Source organism: Lepus europaeus, chromosome 19 (genome assembly GCF_033115175.1).
Source record: "Lepus europaeus isolate LE1 chromosome 19, mLepTim1.pri, whole genome shotgun sequence".
In the NCBI taxonomy this organism is placed as follows: Eukaryota; Metazoa; Chordata; class Mammalia; order Lagomorpha; family Leporidae; genus Lepus; species Lepus europaeus.
In genome coordinates, this window is record NC_084845.1 from 3,005,603 (window position 1) to 3,024,955 (window position 19,353).

The 19,353-nt window shown below is 63.4% G+C and overlaps 1 protein-coding gene across 1 annotated transcript; it reads left to right on the top strand.

Moving 5' to 3' along the window:
• The first annotated feature begins 5,559 nt into the window (after positions 1-5,559).
• ZNF579 (zinc finger protein 579) lies at positions 5,560-8,880 on the top strand. The gene is made up of 2 exons (XM_062176482.1): positions 5,560-5,632; positions 6,799-8,880. The coding sequence occupies exon 2, from the start codon at positions 6,801-6,803 to the stop codon at positions 8,469-8,471; it is 1,671 nt and encodes a 556-aa protein (XP_062032466.1). The 5' UTR covers positions 5,560-5,632; positions 6,799-6,800; the 3' UTR covers positions 8,472-8,880.
• The last annotated feature ends 10,473 nt before the right edge of the window (positions 8,881-19,353 follow it).

The following is a 19,353-nucleotide window of genomic DNA, read 5'->3' on the forward strand; positions in this document are numbered from 1 at the left end:
CGCCCCTGCGGTCGGGCTGCTGAGTGCAGAAGGACCTGGGGGGCACAGCGTGGGAGGGGGGTGTGGGGCCTGGACCAGCTGGCCAAGAGGAAGGGGTGGACTGGAGGTGGCATCTGGGTGTGGCACTCGGAGGGCTGGTTGTGTGCGTGTGCCTGCGTGTGTGGCAGAGGGTGTCAGGAGTGACGGGTTGGGGCGGCACCTTCGTAGTAAGGCCAGAAAACGGGGAGAACAAGCTTAGGGAAGGGTGTGGGGGGTGGTCAGGAGTCCCTCCGTGGCTTCTTGAATGTGAACCGTCCCGTGGATCGGTGCTCGCTAGGCTGACGGTGCGCGGTGTGGTGTCCTGCTAGGCACAGACCCGGGACTAGCACCTGCTAGAACATTCACAGCGGTAACACTCGGCACCCCTGAAATGCCCTCCAAAAAGACAACCCTCAGGGCGCAGGCACTGGGCAGTGGCTAAGACCCTCTTGTCCATGTCTGAGTGCCCGGGATCGCAGCACTGACTTGAGCTTCCGGCCACTGCAGAAGCGCTGAGAGGCAGCAGTGACCACTCAAGTAACTGGGTGCCCGCCACCCACCTGAAGACCTGGCTTGAGCTCCTCGCTCCCAGCTACAGCCTGGCCCAGCCCCAGCCCCAGCCCCCAGCCACTGCAGACATCAGCAGATGGGCCCCCCCTCCTCGCTCTCGCTCTCGCTCTGAGGTAACTAATGTTGGTAGGGCAGGTTATGCAGAATGAGTGAGGGGCTGGCATCGTGTTACAGCAGACTGGGCCACCACCAGTGACACCAGTTGCCCACGTGAGCGCCAGTTCAAGTCCTGGCTGCTCACTTACCGTTAGCTCCCTGCTAATGTGCCTGGGGAAGCAGTGGAGATGGCCCAGGCGCTGGGCCCCGGCACCCACAGGGAGGCGCTGGATGCACTGCCAGGCTCTTGGCTTTGGCCTGGTCCAGCCCCAGCCCCAGCCGTTGCGGCCATGTGGGGAGTGAAACATCAGAGAGAAGTGCTTGCTCTCTCTCTCACTCTTTCTCTCTCTCTCCCTCTTGGTCTGTAACTCAGCCTTTCAAGTAAAAATAAATATAAATCTTTCTTAAACAAGAGAATAAATGAGACAATGTACACACCATTACACGGATGAAAGCCAAGAGGCCGGATGCAAGAAACCAGACCCATGTGCCCATGCCTAGGACGTCCGGGAGCAGGCCCCGCTGAGCCGCAGGATCCAGAGGCCTCGCGGGTCATAAGCCCACCAGGAGAGCCGGGAGACGCGTTCCAGGGCACTCGGAGCCGGAGCCGAGGGGAGGAGAGCTCGGGTCGGGACCCCTGAGGCACTCCCGGGAGTGCAGATGTCATCGCATAGCCATCGTATAACCTGCTCAATGCAGCCTTTGCAGCGCTTCACGATTGAACACGCGCTCACGGAAGGAGCCACTGCGTGGAGAAAACCGTGAGGGAGCAGCTTCTTCGCTGGAGATCCCCCACCGCCCACTAGAGAGGGCCCCCGTGCTCCTCAGCCCTGAGGCTGTCCCGCCCTCCCCGCAATCACCCCTTAGAGAAGGCACCGCCCCTTAGAGATGGCACCGCCCCCTTAGAGACAGGCACCGCCCCTTAGTGACAAGACCCACCCCTTAGAGACAGGCACCGCCCCTTAGAGAAGGCACCGCCCCCTTAGAGAAGGCACTGCCCCCTTAGTGACAAGACCCACCCCTTAGAGAGAGGCACCACCCCCTTAGAGACAGGCACCGCCCTCTTAGTGACAAGACCCACCCCTTAGATACAGACACCGCCCCCTTAGAGAAGCCACCACCCCTTAGTGACAAGACCCACCCCTTAGAGACAGGCACCGCCCCCTTAGTGACAAGACCCACCCCTTAGAGACAGGCACCGCCCCCTTAGTGACAAGACCCACCCCTTAGAGACAGACACCGCCCCCTTAGAGACAAGCACCGCCCCTTAGACAGGCACCGCCCCCTTAGAAATAGATACCGCCCCCTTAGAGATAAGACCCTCCCCTTAGAGAGAGGCACTGCCTCCTTAGAAACAGGCACTGTCCCCTTAGAGACAGACACCGCCCCCTTAGAGATAAGACCCACCCCTTAGGCACCGCCCCCTTAGAGACAGGCACTGCCCCTGGGACCCGTGAGACTCAGGGCCAGGTGTTGTCCCGGACCCCGGGGGCTGCGGACATCCCACCCACCTGGCCTCCACCACAATCTGTTCTCAGAAGCTGGCGCGAATGGGACCCAAGCGTCTCCCTCGTGCCAGGCCCTGGGCTGGGCTCTGCACCTCGCTGCAGCCCATTTAAGAGACGTGCTCATCGAGGCTGGGAGGGACCGGGAACGTCAGAGACCCCGAGGGCCATCTCGACCCCTCCAAAACACGAGGGAGTAGCCAGGCGCTGCTTTCCCGGCCTCCATGGGAAGACCTGGCTCCTGTGTACGGACTGGGGGGCGGACGCCTGCACCTGCTCACTCACAGTTCCCCACCCCCTCAGCGTGCCGCCCCCACCCCGGGACCCGACGCCAGGCCCTCCTCCCTCCCCACCCTAACTCCCCTCTATTTACCCACAAATACTTGATGCTCTCCATAAAGCAGTTAAGCAAAGAGGCAGAAGCCCCGAGCTACTGGGAGGGGAGTGAGCCGTGAGTGGTGGCTCACAAGCACCCGAGGCCGCAGGATGTGCAAAACCAGGGCGGGGCAGGGGGGTAAGCATAGAGGTAGCGCCTTGCGGGTGGGAGTGCGGCTCAGGGGTGAGGGGCTTTCTGTGCGCCGGTGGGCACCTGGACAGCCCCGGGTAGGGAGTCGGCGCTGGGGGCAGGAGAGCCAATGAGCCTGCGGTTGCGATGGGAATGCATCCAGGCGGGCATCCCTGAGCCAAGCGGAGCCAGGTCCCGCCCCTGCCCAGGGAGCCGCCCGGGCCCCACCTGCTCGCCCCGCACCAGCTGGGCCTCCACTGCGTCCCGCGGGAGTGCCTCTGAGACACTACTCGGATCACGTGTCTCCCCTGTGGAAACCCTTGGTGCGCTGGGAGTGAGTCCAAGCCCAGGCCACGTGACCAGGTGACCCAGCGGCTCCCTGCAGCCCGGCCTCCCCCTGCTCTCCCCCAGGTCCCCTGCCCTCCTCTCTCAGCTGGAAATGGCCCTTCCCACCACCCCCTTCCTGGACGCATTTCTTGTGTGTGTGCTTTATTTTTTTTTCTCAATCTTTCAAGACTTCAGAATATGGGTGATAAAACAGTACGCACACAGCCCCAGGCACACACTGTGAAGAATGGAAAACAGCTGTCCAACCAAAAACTGTTCCTAACAGCACTGGTGACACAGCCGGAAGACAGGAACCACCCAAACGCGTGGCAACAGAGGAACGCACAAGTCAGGGTCTACTCCCGACGGAATAGTACTCAGCCATGAAAAGGGACGACGCACTGGCCCAGTGACAACATGGGGGACCCTCAAAAACACATTAAGCGAAGGCAGCTAACCACAGGAGAGCATATACTGTATGGATGTCACAGGAAATGGACACAGTAAAAGCAGATCCATAGAGACAACCGCCCTAGGGGTGGCTGGGGGAAGGACTCGGGGGGTAGGGTTTCTGCTTGGGCTGATGAGAGTTCTGGAACTTTCCTGGGGATGGCTGCCTACGATCACCACCATACTTAATGCTACTTTGGTCAAAACTGTATGACCCATGTACTTACCAAGTACAACACCCCACACACATAGGTCCATGTGCTACCTGCCAGCTTTGAGACAGCAAGAGAGGGGCCGGCGTGTGGCACAGGGTGTTAATCCTCCACCTGCAGTACCGGCATCCCATATGGGCGCCAGTTCGAGTCCCGGCTGCACCACTTCTGATCCAGCTCCCTGCTGTGGCCTAGGAAGGCAGTAGAAGATGGCCCAAGTGCTTGGGCCCCTGCACCCACGTGGGAGACCCGGAAGAAGCTCCTGGCTTTGGATAGGCTCAGCTCTGGCCACTGTGGCTATTTGGGGAGTGAACCAGCGGATGGAAGACCCCCCCCTCTGCCTCTTTCCCAAATAAATAAAATCTTAAAAAGAGAAGGAAACAGCAAGAGACACAATCGATCCCTCAGCTCTGACCACCTCTCCCTTCCCAGGGGACCCCGCCCCTGGATTTGGAGCTCTGTTTCCGTGAGCGTCTTCACACTTTTACACTTTCACCGGACACGCGTCCATCCGGGAAAACCACAGGCTCCAGCTCCCGGCTCCCGGCCGTTTCTCCGCCCTCATTCACCGCTTCTGAAACCTCCAAGAACCTCCCTCTAAGACCTGGAGGGGGGGGGGCAGATCCTAGGCTGCCTACGGCTGTAAGAAGTCACTGGATTCACATCTGTGAATGTACCTGCAAGAATAAGCTAACCATTATTTTTATTACTATTTTTTCCCCAGTCTGGGGCACATTCCCACGACTTCAAGCTGTAAGCACCCAGGACAGAGCAGAACAGTGGCTCAGCCCAGGGAGCGGCCTGTGTCGCCCGCTGATAACCAAGGCCGGCTCTCCCTCCCACCTGTTTGCACACTGCGCGTCTTCACTCTTTCCTGGACACGCGGTGCTCCGCTGAGCGGCTCGATCTGCTCGGACGCGCTCAGCGCTCCGTGACTCGCCCCGCTGGGCCACCCCGCCAAGATTAACCTGCGACAGGCATTTTTTTTTTTTCTCCTCACGCTCTGAGCAGATCTCTAAAAGATACATTCCTAGAATTGCTGGCTCCTCGGGGCTGTTCCAACTTCTGAGGACCCGTTTGCCCACGCTCTTGCCAACAAGGCCTGGCACGAACTTAACCTGAAACCCAGGGCGCCAAGCTGCAGGCACACTCCCGCAGGGCGGCCCGTTCTCCACCTCGCTCTAGCAGAAACGGCCGCCCAACAGTGTTGCCTCCAGCAGGCCCTCGGGGATTGCCCCCCGCTAAAGGGAGCGCTCAGCTCCCGCGGTCTCTGCTGCGTCCCCCAGCGCCCTGCGTGGCGGCGGCTTGTGTCTGTGGGCCTCCGCCGTCGGACCTGGAGCTCCCAGCCCGCGGGGCCGCGGCCGCTCCAGCACCACGGACAGGGCCGGCTGTCGGTCACTTGCACCCCGGACCCCGGACGCACACGGAGGGGAAACTGAGGCTCGGAGCCGGGCGCAGGCTGGAGCCCGGTTCCCACGCAGGGGGCCCGCGCCTTCCGCGCCATTCGCCGCCGTCCTGCGCCACGCAGCGCCTGGCACGCACCGGACCCGCAAGGCGCGCGCTTGTCGAAGGAAGGAGCCAGTGAATGAATGAACGTGTGCGTGTGTGTGTGCGCGTGTGTGTGCGTGTGCGTGCGTGCGCGCGTGCAGGGGAGCTGCAGCCCGCCGCCCCGCCGGCCCCCTCCCCGCTCCCGCAGCCCGGAGGAGCCGCGCGCCCCCGCCGCGGCCCCCGCTTCCGGCTTCCCCGCCGGACTCTCCTCCTGCAGGCCCCGACGCGAGCCCGGTTTCCGGGGGGAAGGCTTAGGCGGGGACACCGAGCGCAGCCTCCTCCTCCTCCTCCGCCCCCCTCCTCCCCCTCCACCCCCTCCGCGCCCGGGCCCCCTCCCTCCCCGCCACCGCCGTCCGCCCTCGGCCGGCCGCGGGCAAGGAAGAAAGGAGCCAGGAGCGGAGGTAAGCCCGGGGCGCCGAGCCCCAGGCCGCGGCCGCGCCGCCGATTCTGCCGATCGCGCCCGGGGGCCCGCGGGCCGCGCCGCCCCCTCGGGGACCCCGCGCCGGCCGCGGCCCCCTCCCCGAGCTGCCCCGCAGCCCCCCTCCTCCCCTCGTCCCCGCAGCCCGCCCCCCCCGCCGGGGTCGAGCCCCCACAGCCCCCCGCGGCCTGCACGCTGAATCCCACCCCTGCGCCCGGGCCCCTCCCGCACGCCGGGCCGGGGTGGGGGCCCCGAGCGACAGCTGTTCTGACTTTGTCTCCCTGCGTGTCCGCCCTCTGCCCGCGGCTCTGCCCCTCTCCCTGCACCCTCCCCGGGCCCACCTGGGCGCCTCTGCCCTGGCGCTGCCGCTGGCCTCTCCATCTCTTTGTCACCCCTTCTCTCTGTGTCCGTGTGTCCCTCCCTGCATCGCTGTCCCTCTTGCTCTGTCTCATTTGCTCTGTGTGTCCTCGCCCTGTCTCTGCCACTGTTTCCCTGTGCATCTCTGTGTGTCCCCATCTGTGTCCCTGGGTCTCCGTCCCTTTCCCATCGCTGTCTCATTCACTGTATCTGTCACTCTCCCCCGTGTCTCTGTGCCCCTCTCTCCCTCTCTCCCTGTCTCCCCCCACTGTGTGTGTGTGTGTGGCTTTCCCTGTGCCTCTCTCTCTCTCTCTGTCTCTCTCTCTCTCTGTGGGGGTGTGTCTGGCTCTGTCTCTGTCTCTCTCTGTGTGTGGGGGGGTGTCTGTATGTCTCTGGCTTTCCCTGTGCCTCTGTCTCTCCCCATCTCTGTGGGGGGGGGGTGTCTGGCTCTGGCTCTCTGTGTCACTGTCTCTGTGTGTGTGTGTGGGGGGGGCTTTCCCTGTGCCTCTGCCTCTCCCTACCTCTGTCTCCCCCACCTCTGTCTCTGTGTGTCTGTCTGTCTGTCCCTCCTTCTACTTCTCATTTTCTATTTCTCCCGGCCTCTGTCTCTCACCCCTTGCCCTGGCTGAGCATCCACCCCTCGCTGTCTCCATCATCGCCTCTCTCTCTCTCTCTCTCTCTCTCTCTCTCTCTCTCTCTCTGCCTCTGCCTCTGCCTCTGCCTCACTCTCCGCCACACCCCGCGCTCCTGCCCTTCCTCGGCCCCTACCCTATGTCTCCATCTCTCCCACAGGCATGGATCCGCAGCCCCCGCCGCCTGCCCAGGGCAGCCCACCTCACCGCGGCCGAGGCCGGGGCCGGGGCCGGGGCCGCGGTCGGGGCCGAGGCCGGGGCCGGGGCGGCGCGGGAGCCCCTCGGGCGCCCCTGCCCTGCCCCACCTGCGGTCGCCTCTTCCGCTTTCCCTACTACCTCTCACGGCACCGGCTGAGCCACTCTGGCCTCCGGCCCCACGCCTGCCCGCTGTGCCCCAAGGCCTTCCGCCGGCCCGCGCACCTCTCCCGCCACCTGCGCGGCCACGGCCCGCAGCCCCCGCTGCGCTGCGCCGCCTGCCCCCGCACCTTCCCGGAGCCCGCCCAGCTGCGGCGCCACCTGGCCCAGGAGCACGCGGGCGGCGAGGTGGAGCTGGCCATCGACAGGGTGGCCAAGGAGGCGGCCGAGCCCAGCTGGGGCCCGCAGGACGAGGGCGCGGAGCAGCCCACCACGGCGGCCGCGGGGGCCGCGGAGGAGGCGGCCCCATGGCCTGAGGCGTGGCCTGCCGGGGAGCCGGCTCCGCCGGCGGCCCCCACGAGCGCCGAGCCCCGGGAGTCCGAGCCAGAGGAGGCCGAGGCCGGGGCCGCGGAGCTGAGCGCCGAGTTGGCGCTGGCGGCCGGGCGGCAGGAGGAGAAACAGGTCCTGCTGCAGGCCGACTGGACGCTGCTCTGCCTCCGCTGCCGCGAGGCCTTCGCCACCAAGGGCGAGCTCAAGGCGCACCCGTGTCTGCGCCCCGAGGGCGAACAGGAGGGCGAAGGGGGGCCGCCGCCGCGCCCCAAGCGACACCAGTGCTCCATCTGCCTCAAGGCCTTCGCCAGGCCCTGGTCCCTGTCTCGCCACCGGCTGGTCCACTCCACTGACCGTCCTTTCGTGTGCCCGGACTGCGGCCTGGCCTTCCGCCTCGCCTCCTACCTCCGCCAGCACCGCCGCGTCCATGGCGCGCTCAGCCTGCTGGCCCCGTTGCCCGGGGCAGCCAAGAAAGACGACAAGGCCTCGGCAGGACGGAACTCAGGGAAAGGGCCCGAGGGGAGCGAAGGGGCGGAGTGCGGAGGTGCCTCGGAGGGGGGAGAAGGTGGGCAGAACGGAGGGGACGCCGCCCCCGCCCGGCCTCCCGCCGGGGAGCCCCGCTTCTGGTGCCCGGAGTGCGGCAAAGGGTTCCGCCGCCGGGCGCACCTGCGGCAGCACGGGGTGACCCACTCCGGGGCGCGCCCCTTCCAGTGTGTGCGATGCCAGCGGGAGTTCAAGCGGCTGGCAGACCTGGCCCGCCACGCGCAGGTGCACGCGGGGGGCCCAGCCCCGCACCCGTGCCCGCGCTGCCCTCGGCGCTTCTCGCGCGCCTACAGCCTCCTGCGCCACCAGCGCTGCCACCGCGCCGAGCTGGAGAGGGCGGCCGCGCTGCAGGCGCTCCAGGCCCAGGCCCCGCAGCCCCCGCCAGCACCGCAGGCTGAGCAGGAGGAGGGCGGGCTCCCTCTGCCCCTGGCACACATCAAGGAGGAGCCGCCCTCCCCGGGGACCCCGCCCCAGTCCCCGCCGGCGCCCCCTGTGTTCCTCAGCGCCTCCTGCTTCGACAGCCAGGACCACTCGGCCTTCGAGATGGAGGAAGAAGAGGTAGACAGCAAAGCTCACCTGCGCGGATTGGGCGGCCTGGCCTCCTGACCCTCGCAGCAGTCCTCCGCCCGCCATTGAGCGCCCCCCGGTTGCAGTGTAGATGCAGGAGGGAAGCAGGAGAGGCCCCCTCCTCTGGCTACGCACCCCTCCCCTTCAAGCCCCCGACACTGAGGAGAGGAGGCCCCGGGCGGCCCCACCCTCCCCACGCCCACCGCCCTCCCCCCATCCTGAGGCTGGTCAGGAACTGCTCACCCCAACACGTGTCTTAAGGCAGGACGACCCGGAAGGAGGCGGAGGACAGTTGGCCCAGGGAAGGAGCCTGGTGGGGGACCCCCTGCCTCCCTGTCCCCCCTAGACACACTGGACACCACCACCTCTTTGAAACTGCCAGACCCTGGGGGGTCCCCAGTGAGCTAAGGTTTGTCCCCGTGCCTCTGTCAGTGAATAAATGTGAGTTCGTGCAACCCAGGGGAGTGAGGCCGTCTGTGGAGGCGGGAGGCGGGCGGAGGGGCGCTCCCGGAGCAATGGGCCTGGGTCACGGGGGGGGGGGGGGGAGCTATGGATGTGAGAAGGCAGATGGCTTCGTTGGACAAACACCACACCCCTACCATGCACCAGGACGTGCCAGGCCCTGGGGCAAGAGAAGGAGCCGAACTCTAGAGCCTCCTGCGGTAATAGAATGTTCTAGGTATTCAGTGTCTAACACGGCAGCCACGAGCCACACGAGGCTGCTTCCACTCCAGTGTAGGACAAGTTGATGAAATTCCAGTAAAAGTGAAAAGTGCAGGTCCTCTGTCCACTTTCGAGGGCCCAACAAGTGGTCGCCGAGTGGCTGGTGGCTGCCCTGTGGGACCTCACAGGCAGAGGAGCTGCGAGGGTCGGGGCAGGGAGGGACGGCCGCCCAGGTCCCCGCGCAGCACTTCCTCACCTCGGGACAGAGCCAGCACACGGTGGCTGGCCCAGGGAATTAGCCGTGTCTGAGCCGGTGCTGGGCGAGACCACCTGGCCTCCTTGCCGAGCTGACCGTCCAGTCGTGAAATGGGCACACACGGATGAGGGCCACTGGGTGGGAGCCAGGTCCCCCTGGAGCCTGTAACTCACTTCAAGTGATGGGGGAGGGGCTGAGGTGCTGTGGCACAGCGGGTCAAAGCCCCAGCCCGCAGCGCTGGCATCCCCTATGGGCGCTGGGTCGCGTCTCCACTGCTCCACTCTCCCATCCAGCTCCCTGCTGATACATCTGGGAAAGTGGAAGATGGCCCAAGTGCTTGGGCCCCTGTGCCCACATGGGAGGCCCAGGAGAAGCTCCTGGCTCCTGGCTTTGGCCTGGCCCAGCCCCAGCTGTTGTGGCCACTTGGGGAGTGAACCAGCGGATGGAAGACCTCTGTCTGTCTCTCTGTCTCTACCTCTCTCTGTGACTCTACCTTTCAAATAAATAAAATAAATCTTTAAAAAAAAGAATGCCGGCGCCGTGGCTCAACAGGCTAATCCTCCGCCTTGCGGCGCCGGCACACCGGGTTCTAGTCCCGGTCGGGGCACCGATCCTGTCCCGGTTGCCCCTCTTCCAGGCCAGCTCTCTGCTGTGGCCAGGGAGTGCAGTGGAGGATGGCCCAAGTGTTTGGGCTCTGCACCCCATGGGAGGCCAGGATAAGCACCTGGCTCCTGCCATCAGAACAGCGCGGTGCGCCGGCCGCAGCGCGCTACCGCGGCGGCCATTAGAGGGTGAACCAACGGCAAAGGAAGACCTTTCTCTCTGTCTCTCTCTCTCTCACTGTCCACTCTGCCTGTCAAAAAATAAAAAATTAAAAAAAAAAAAAAGAATGCTCTTAGTGCATCAAAGCCACTCTCCCCCTGGAACCTTCGTGGCTCCCCATTACCGTATCCAAACATGGGCCGCTCTGGTGACAGCCGGGCGCGGCCAGACACCGGCCTGCAAGGGCAGGCAGCACGGGCGTGTGCCGCCGGCGGTGTTTCAGCAGAGAGCCAATCACACACGCGATGGAGGCCCCGTGACGCTGTAGCCCTCCTGGTTTGCACGTGCGCCCCAGGATGTGCACACAACAAAGCCCCCAGTGACACAGCCGAGCGACACCCGGCTGCTCACGGCCCCGCTCACAGAAGGGGCGAACGGAGGCTCCGAGCGAGCGCTGCCCCAGAAGGAGCCCTGTGTGGGGGAAGAACAGGAAGCCATCCTGGCTGTCCCAGGCTGGCGCATGCAGCGCTGTGCCACCCGGAGACCCCTCACAGGCCCCCGGGCCGCACCACACCTGGACTCCCACCCAGCGGTCTCCTAAGGGTGTCGGGACACAGCATTCTCCTTTAACCCCGTTTTCCAAGAGACTTTGCCAGTCTCCAGCACACAACTCACCTTGGGGGCTCTGGGCGGGGTCTGCTCCACCTTCCTCCCGCCGGTGAGCTAACTCTGCCCTCGGGACCAGCCGTCAGCCCCCGGCGCAAAACACCAAACTCCCCAGGAAGGGGGCCTGGAGAGGGAGCCTGGCTTTCCCATTTTGCAGGGCAAAACTGACCAGTCGTGAAATGGGCAGCCATCAAGCATGGGCACACACGGATGAGGGCCACCGGGTGGGAGCCAGGTCCCCCTGGAGCCTGTAACTCACTTCGAGTGATGGGGCCCATAAGTGGCCCAAGCACGGGGCTGAGTGTCCGGGGAGCAGGAGTGGGTGCTCCTCGGGCCCTGGCCCTTGCCCTGTGCTGTGCCGATGTTCCACACACATCGTGGCCTTTGCCACGCCACCCAGCGGTCTGTGTGCTGGGATCGAGGTCCCCAGGGTGCTGGTTGGAGAAGGGTGGCCTGCCGGAGGTCCCGGAGCCACTGAGGCCAGCTCTGGAGAGGGACCTGGGGACCTGCTCCCTGCCTGCTCCTGGCTGCCCACGGGAACTCAGCCCGCCCCTTCCCCCGGGAAGCGTCCTCACAGTGACGGGGCCCCTAATGAATAAGCCATCCAAGCCACGGCTCGTGACAGCGCACACACACTTGCTGTGTCTACCCCATGTCCTGTTTCTAAGGGGACTGCTCACGAAACACGTACTACTATGGCTCTGTGTTTGAAAGGGAGAGACACACAGAGAGAGATCTTCCATCGCCAGTACAATCCCTAAATGGCCAGGGCTGGGCTAGGCCGAAGTCAGGAGCCAGGAACTCCATCCAGGTCTCCCACGTGGGTGGCGGGGTCCCAAGTTCGCCGGCCGTCCTCTGCTGTCTTCCCAGGTGCATTAGCAGGGAGCTGGATCGGAGGAAGCAGAGCAGCCGGGCAGTGAACGGGCTCCGACAACCCTCTGCACCACAACGCTAGCGCCTGTGTTTCTGTCTGTGTTTTTCTTTTTGACAGGCAGAGTGGATAGTGAGAGAGAGAGAGAGACAGAGAGAAAGGTCTTCCTTTTTGCCATTGGTTCACCCTCCAATGGCCGCTGCGGCCGGCGCATTGTGCTGATCCGAAGCCAGGAGCCAGGTGCTTCTCCTGGTCTCCCATGCGGGTGCAGGGCCCAAGCACTTGGGCCATCCTCCACTGCCTTCCCGGGCCATAGCAGAGAGCTGGCGTAGAAGAGGGGCAACCGGGACAGAATCCGGTGCCCCGACCAGGACTAGAACCCGGTGTGCCGGTGCCGCAAGGCGGAGGATTAGCCTGTTAAGCCACGGCGCCGGCCTCTGTGTTTTTCACAAACAGCTTTATTGAGGCATTATTTATATACCCTATCATTTTAAGTGTATGATTTTAAGTGTATGATTCAGTCATGTTTAATCCGTCTGCAGGAATGAGGAAGGATCGGCACAGAGCCTGCGCATCCCGAGACAGCCCCGCGTGCCCGTCCCCGCCCCCGGCACCCCGAGACAGCCCCGCGTGCCCGTCCCCGCCCCCAGCACCCCAAGACGGCCCTGCGTGCCCGTCCCCGCCCCCAGCTCCCGGGAGCCACTCGTCCGCTCTTGGTCTCTATGCCCACTAGAGACGGCATCACTCGTGGTGCCGGCGTCTGCCGCGGTTCAGCAGAGCCGTCCAGGTGCACACGCCTCGTGAACTGCTCAGGGCTTCCTTTGTGTGGCTGAGTGAGAGTCCACTGTAGGAACAGGTCCCACTCTGTCCCCCTGGAACCCGGGCACTCCGGCGTGGGGCGTGGGTCTTCGCCGCCCCGGGCGTCCACCCGTGTGGCGTGGGTCTTTCTGCGAGGCAGGTCAGGGAGCAGAACTGCTGGCTGCGTGGGAAGCCTGTGACTCACCCTCCAAGAACGCGCCAGACCGTGTCCCCAGGGGCTGCTGCCGAGGGGGTTCCCGCCAGGACCCGTTTTCCTGGGCAGGATGCTCCAGGATGGAGGCGCGGCCGTGGCCACACGCTGGTGGGGGGACAGCCAGACACGGCCTGAGGCACGCTTGGCTCCAAAGCCCGGGCTCCGAACTCTTCCACAGCGCTTCGTCCTCGCCCTGTCCACTCCCCGGGGCATCCCACAGCTCTAGATCGGGCCCCTAGTATGTGCCGGGCCCTGTCCTGTGTGCCGCTCACCTGTCAATCCACAAAGCAAACCAACCCCTTCCCACGTGGGACCCCCTCCCCTTCTCGTGGAAGGAGGCAGAGCAGGCAACAGAGCCAGCGAGGACACACAAAGCATCGAGTTTGGGGAGAGGATGCAGAATTAGGGGCTGGGGACCACAGGCGCAGAAGCAGGAGCTGCAGGGGAGGCCGTGCAGAGGCCCGGGGGTGTCCCTGGGGCAGGCACAGCGGTGCAGGGTGCTGGGGGGGGGGGGGACTGCTGTGTCCCAGGAGCAGAGACCTGAGACAGACCGCAGGGGAGGCCGTGCAGAAGCCCGGGGGTGTCCCTGGGGCAGGCACAGCGGTGCAGGGTGCTGGGGGGGGGGGGGACTGCTGTGTCCCAGGAGCAGAGACCTGAGACAGACCGCAGGGGAGGCCGTGCAGAAGCCCGGGGGTGTCCCTGGGGCAGGCACAGCGGTGCAGGGTGCTGGGGGGGGGACTGCTGTGTCCCAGGAGCAGAGACCTGAGACAGACACAGGGGAGGCCGTGCAGAGGCCCGGGGGTGTCCCTGGGGCAGGCACAGTGGTGCAGGGTGCTGGGGGGGGGGACTGCTGTGTCCCAGGAGCAGAGACCCCAGCAGGGCTGCAGGGGAGGCCGTGCAGAGGCCCGGGGGTGTCCCTGGGGCAGGCACAGCGGTGCAGGGTGCGGGGTGGGGGACTGCTGTGTCCCAGGAGCAGAGACCCCAGCAGGAGCTGCAGGGGAGGCCGTGCAGAGGCCCGGGGGTGTCCCTGGGGCAGGCACAGCGGTGCAGGGTGCTGGGGGGGGGGGACTGCTGTGTCCCAGGAGCAGAGACCTGAGACAGACACAGGGGAGGCCGTGCAGAGGCCCGGGGGTGTCCCTGGGGCAGGCACAGCGGTGCAGGGTGCTGGGGGGGACTGCTGTGTCCCAGGCGCAGAGACCTGAGACAGACACAGGGGAGGCCGTGCAGAGGCCCGGGGGTGTCCCTGGGGCAGGCACAGCGGTGCAGGGTGCTGGGGGGGGGGGACTGCTGTGTCCCAGGAGCAGAGATATGAGACAGACCGCAGGGGAGGCCGTGCAGAAGCCCGGGGGTGTCCCTGGGGCAGGCACAGCGGTGCAGGGTGCTGGGGGGGGGGACTGCTGTGTCCCAGGAGCAGAGACCTGAGACAGACACAGGGGAGGCCGTGCAGAGGCCCGGGGGTGTCCCTGGGGCAGGCACAGCGGTGCAGGGTGCTGGGGGGGGGGGACTGCTGTGTCCCAGGAGCAGAGACCCCAGCAGGGCTGCAGGGCAGGCCGGGAGTGGAGGGGCGGAAGACGAGGCAGAGACCCACAGGGCTCCGGTGTCCACTCAGGGTGGGACGAGGAGCATTGGCGATGTCCACACAGACCATTTTTGCCTTTTACCATGTTTGTGAGATTTTTTTAAAAAATACAGAAAATGGAAAGAATTACAGATTCAACACCTATATACCAACCTCCTTGAGTCTACAGTTAGTATTTTTCCATATTTCCTTTAACTATTTTACTTTTTTTTTTTTTTGAAAGGCAGAGAGAGAGACAGATCTTCCATCTACTGGTTCATCCCAAATGACATTCTGTCAACACCAGGCCCGGCCCAGGCTGAAACCAGGAGCCTGGAATCCGTCTGGTCTCCACGCGGGAGGCAGGGCCCAGGCGTTTGGCCCAGCAATCTGCCACCTCCCGAGATGCACGTTAGCAGGAAGCTGGATTGAGGCAGAAGAATGGGGGCCGGCGCTGTGGCGCAGCAGGTTAAGCTGCCATCTGCAGTGCTGGCATCCCACATGGGTGCCGGTTCAGGTCCCAGCTGCTCCACTTCTGATCCAGCTCTCTGCTATGGCCAGGGAAAGCAGTGGAGGATGGCCCAAGTGCTTGGGCCCCTGCACCCACATGGGAGACCCAGAAGAAGCTCCTGGCTCCTGGCTTTGGATTGTCTGCCTTTGGCTGTTGTGGCCATTGGGGAGTGAACCAGTGAATGGAAGATCTGTCTCTCTCTGTAACTTTGCCTTTCAAATAAATTTTAAAAAATAAAATAAAGCAGCAGCCGCAGCAGAACAGGATCTGGGACTCGGGTCAGGGACTCTGATACAGGATGTGGTGCCCACTGTACCAAATGCCTACCTCTACGTTTTATTCTTAATGAATCTGTTTGTCTGTCTATTCACCTATCCGTTATCCTCCATCCATCATCCATCCAACTATCTATCATTTATCCATCATCTACCCACACACAGCCACCCGTCTGTTACCCATTCATCCGCTCACCTGTGCACCATCTTTCCGTCACCCACCCATCCACCTGCTCCTTTACTACCCACCATCCGTCAGTCATCCTTCGACTTGACACTCTATTTCTAGAGCAATTTCAGGCTCATGGCAAAACTGAACAGAGCGTGCAGACGTCCCATGCATTCATTTTTTAAAAACATGATTCCAAAGAAATTGGCAAATATCAGTTCCCTTTGCCCCAAATACATCCATATCATAACAAGATATCAAAGATCTAAGTTCCTTGCCCTTTGCATGAATTTTAAATTTTTTTAAAAAAGATTTACTTATTTATTTGAAAGGCAGAGTTACAGAGAAGGAGAGGCAGAGACAGAGGTCTTCCATCAGCTGGTTCACTCCCCAGATGGCCACCGTGTTTGGGGCTGGACTGGGCAGACCCAGGAACCCAGAATTCCATCCAGGCCTCCTACATGGGTGCAGCGGCCCAAGCACTTGGGTCACTGCCTCCAATGGAAGTGGAGCAGCCGGGGCCGGAACCAGTGTTCACAGGGGATGCTGGCGTCACAGGCAGCGACTTAACCTGCTGTGCCACAACCCGGACCCCGTGGCAGGATTTACACACAGCGACTTCACACGTTTTCTGCACTGTCGTTCGATGAAGCTCAGCAAACTGCGTATCTGAGTAGCGAAAGCCCCGCCCCCATCCCCAATTTCCGGCTGTTTGGAGACCACTCGGGTGGGGAGTGTAAGCCCATGGTAGAGTTACAGACAATGAGAGAGACAGAGAGAAAGGTCTTCCTTCCATTGGTTCACTCCCCAAATGGCTGCAACGGCCGGAGCTGTGCCGATCCGAAGCCAAGAGCCAGGTGCTTCTCCCTGCTCTCCCATGTGGGTGCAGGCCCAAGCACTTGGGCCATCCTCCACTGCCTTCCTGGGCCACAGCAGAGAGCTGGCCTGGAAGAAGGGCAACTGGGAGTAGAACCCAGCGCCCATATGGGATGCCGGCGCCTCAGGTAGAGGATTAACCAAGTGAGCCACAGCGCCCGCCCCTCCCTTTTTTTTTTTTTTTTTTTTTTTTTTAGCCTAGGTACTTTTTAAACAATGTTCCTCTTTTTCAAAGGCAGAGAGGGAGACCTTCCATCCGCTGGTTTACTCCCTACATGGCCACAACAGCCAGCTCTGGGCAGGTCACAGCCGGGAGCCTGGAACCCCATCCCGTCTCCCACAGGAGGGCCAGGGGCCCGCGCACTGGGGCCATCTGCTGCCTTCCCAGGACCGGAAGCGGAGCGGCCGGACTGCATGAGGCACTCCACGCGGGCCAGCCTCCCCCGGGCCACGACCTTTCGAACAGCGTTTCTTTCAGAAGCCTGTTAGACTTGGACAGACGTCACAGCGAGTGGAGGCCCCGGAGCCCCCCGACTCCGACTCCGCAGATGTGAGGGTCGCGGCTGCCGTGGTATGTCGGCCACGGGCGCAGGGCTGTGGGCGAATCCCTGCCCTTGGCCGAGAGTCCGCGGGCGTCCCTTCTCCAAACTCAAGGAGTCCTGGGCGGCGGCCACCTGGGCGGGGGCGGGGACGCATGAAGCCCCGCCCCTCTCGGGGGCGGGAGCGTCCAGGTGAGCCCGAGCGGGTCTGGAAGGGAGATCTCTCCCCCTCGCCTTCGTCTGAGGGCGCACTCGTTTAATCCAAGCGAGGGGAAGCATTTTCGCTGTTCCAGAGCCCAGCTCCACGTCTTTATCTGGCGCAAGCTCACTTGTGTTCAGTCCCGCTGAACTCCAGGAAAAAGAGCAAAACGGGGCCGCGGGACAGGCAGGAGCTGCGCCCTGAGACCCCGGCGCCAGCCCAGGCTCCGAGGGCCCGCGCCCGGCCCTGCCCGGCCTCCCCCTCCCCGAGCGCGCCCGGCGCCTCCGCGGTCCCTTATCTCGCCTGGCCGGGCGCTGTGCCTGGCACCGGCCCGCGCTCCGTAAATATTTGCCGGCGCTCCTCCGGCTCCTCCCAGCCTACCCAGCCCGCCGTCCCGCTGCGGGGCCTTTGCCCGCGCCACGCCATCCCCTAGGGGGTCCGCTGGCTCTGCTCAAGGAGCAAAGGGGGCATGCGGGGGAAGAAGAGAGGGAGGGGACCCCGGGGTCACCGGGAGATGGGGGGAGAGAGAGAGGAAGCAGGAGGCCCCTAACTTTAACTAGAGAGGCAGAAATCGTAGCTGTCCGCTGGGCCGGCACCTGGCGCATTTTTAACTGCTAGATTCTCCCCGTGCCTGTGGCTCCCCGCTGCTCCACAGCCTTCCACGGAGTGCTCCTCGCTGGGAAATGAGCCCCCCTGCCTTCCAAGCCTTCCTGCAAATGTCACCTCCCCCCACCCCAGGCCTTGCCTACGGGCTTCTCCCTGCCCATCTCTCTCTGCATCCCAGGCAGAATCTACATCCCTGCTCCCCACCACGCCGCGGCTGGCTGCCGGGGTCTCGGCTGGTGCAGCTGAGGCGCCAGGTCAGCCGCCTTGCAGAGAGGCGAGGGCCTGCCCGGTGGGCCTGGTCTAACTCGGTGGGCCTTTAAAAGGAGCCAGGTTCTCCTTAAAGCCGCATGGGGGATTGCACACAGCAGCTTTGAGGGTGGAGGTGGCCTCTGAGAACAGTGAATCCCAGGCCGTAGCCAGCAGGGGAAGGAGAGACTCAGCCCCATAAGCCTGGGACCAGAACCCCAGGCTGCAGGAGAGAACCCAGCGCAGCCACCTGAGACCCCCACACAGACCCAGCCCCTGCACCCACAGGAGCCTGTCTGCCGCAGGTGGTCACTGGTTACAAAGTATGAAGATGAGGGCTGGGGTGGGGGCTGGCGTCTCCTTCCCAGAGGCACCCTGGGAGTAAGTTAGTTTCTTTATCTTGTCCAACTGTTGCCAGCAGCCCCAGCGGCTGCAGCGAGGCCCCACACTGCGGTTTCAAGCAGCAGAGGCTGTGTCTCCGGCACAGAGGTCTCCCCCAGCAGCCTTCCTGGCCTCTCGCTGACCCCCGCAGGTTCTGAGCCATCTTTCTGCCATTCTCTCCACAGGGTGACTGTCTGAACCCGCGTGGCCGACCCCCCATCCCATCCCACTGCTCCAGAAATACCCTCTCAACTAATCTCACCGCAACAACTTAGCAGAAAAACGGAATTGAAAGATCAATTTTCGGTGAAAAAAAATTTTTTTGAAATCCATGCATGGTTGTTTTTTTTCCCATGACATGCGTGCTCCATGAGCATTCTGAAGACCCCTCGTAAGCGTGAGCCTTGAAAGCTTTTGCCCCAGAACAAACTGGTCTTTTCATTCCATTTCCCCTGGAAGTCTGGGAGCCCCCGTGCACGCTCTGTGTGGACTGTTGTGAGGCCTCCGTGTGTGGTGACAGGCAGCTCTGGGCAGGGTCCCAGAGCGCCCTGCCTCCTGGCACTCACACCCTGGACGTATCCCCTAGTGACTCCTAACAAACAGGACCACGCGGAGGTGACGGGGCGCCAGGCCCGTGACCAGGCCCGGCCCCGTGGAGAAGCCCCTGTGACCAGCGCCTGAGAGCAGCCCCAGCCAAGAGCTGGACCCTCAGCCCAAGAGCCGGGGGGAGACTGCCAACGAGTCCAAGAGGGAGCCTGGAAGCAGAGCGTCCCGGGCCAGCCTCAGCCCGGCTGACACTGGTGGTGGGCTTGTCCCTGGTGCTCGGGACCCCGCTCGGGGTCGTCCAGCATCCTGACTGTGAAGCCGCGGGAGGGGGAGGGTGTTGCTTTGAGCTGCTGAGATCCGGGGGCAGCTTGTGCAGCAATGGAAGCTGACACGCCGGTATTAACCCGCTCAGCTCCACACCAAAGCCACGTGGTAAACACACAGGCACCCCGCTGGACTGACTCTAGGACCCCTACAGACACCAACACCTGCAGATGAGGAAGCGCCCTATATAAAATCGGGAGTGGGACCAGCCCTGTGGAATAGTGAGTGAAGCCTCCACCTATGGTGCCAGCATCCCATGGGGGCGCCGGTTCGAGTCCCGGTTGCTCCACTTCCGATACAGCTCCCTGCTAATGTACCTGGCAAGGCAGTGGAAGATGGCCCAAGTGCTTGGGGCCCTGTACCCAAAGTGGGAGACCCAGAAGAAGCTCCTGGCTCCAGACATCGGATCAGCCCAGCTCCAGCTGTTGTGGCCACTTGGGAGTGAACCAGTGGATGGAAGA

What these genes read in the sequence shown, in the direction of transcription:
- ZNF579 (XM_062176482.1), top strand. Translation starts at nt 6,801, where the DNA reads ATGGATCCGCAGCCCCCGCCGCCTGCCCAGGGCAGCCCACCTCACCGC.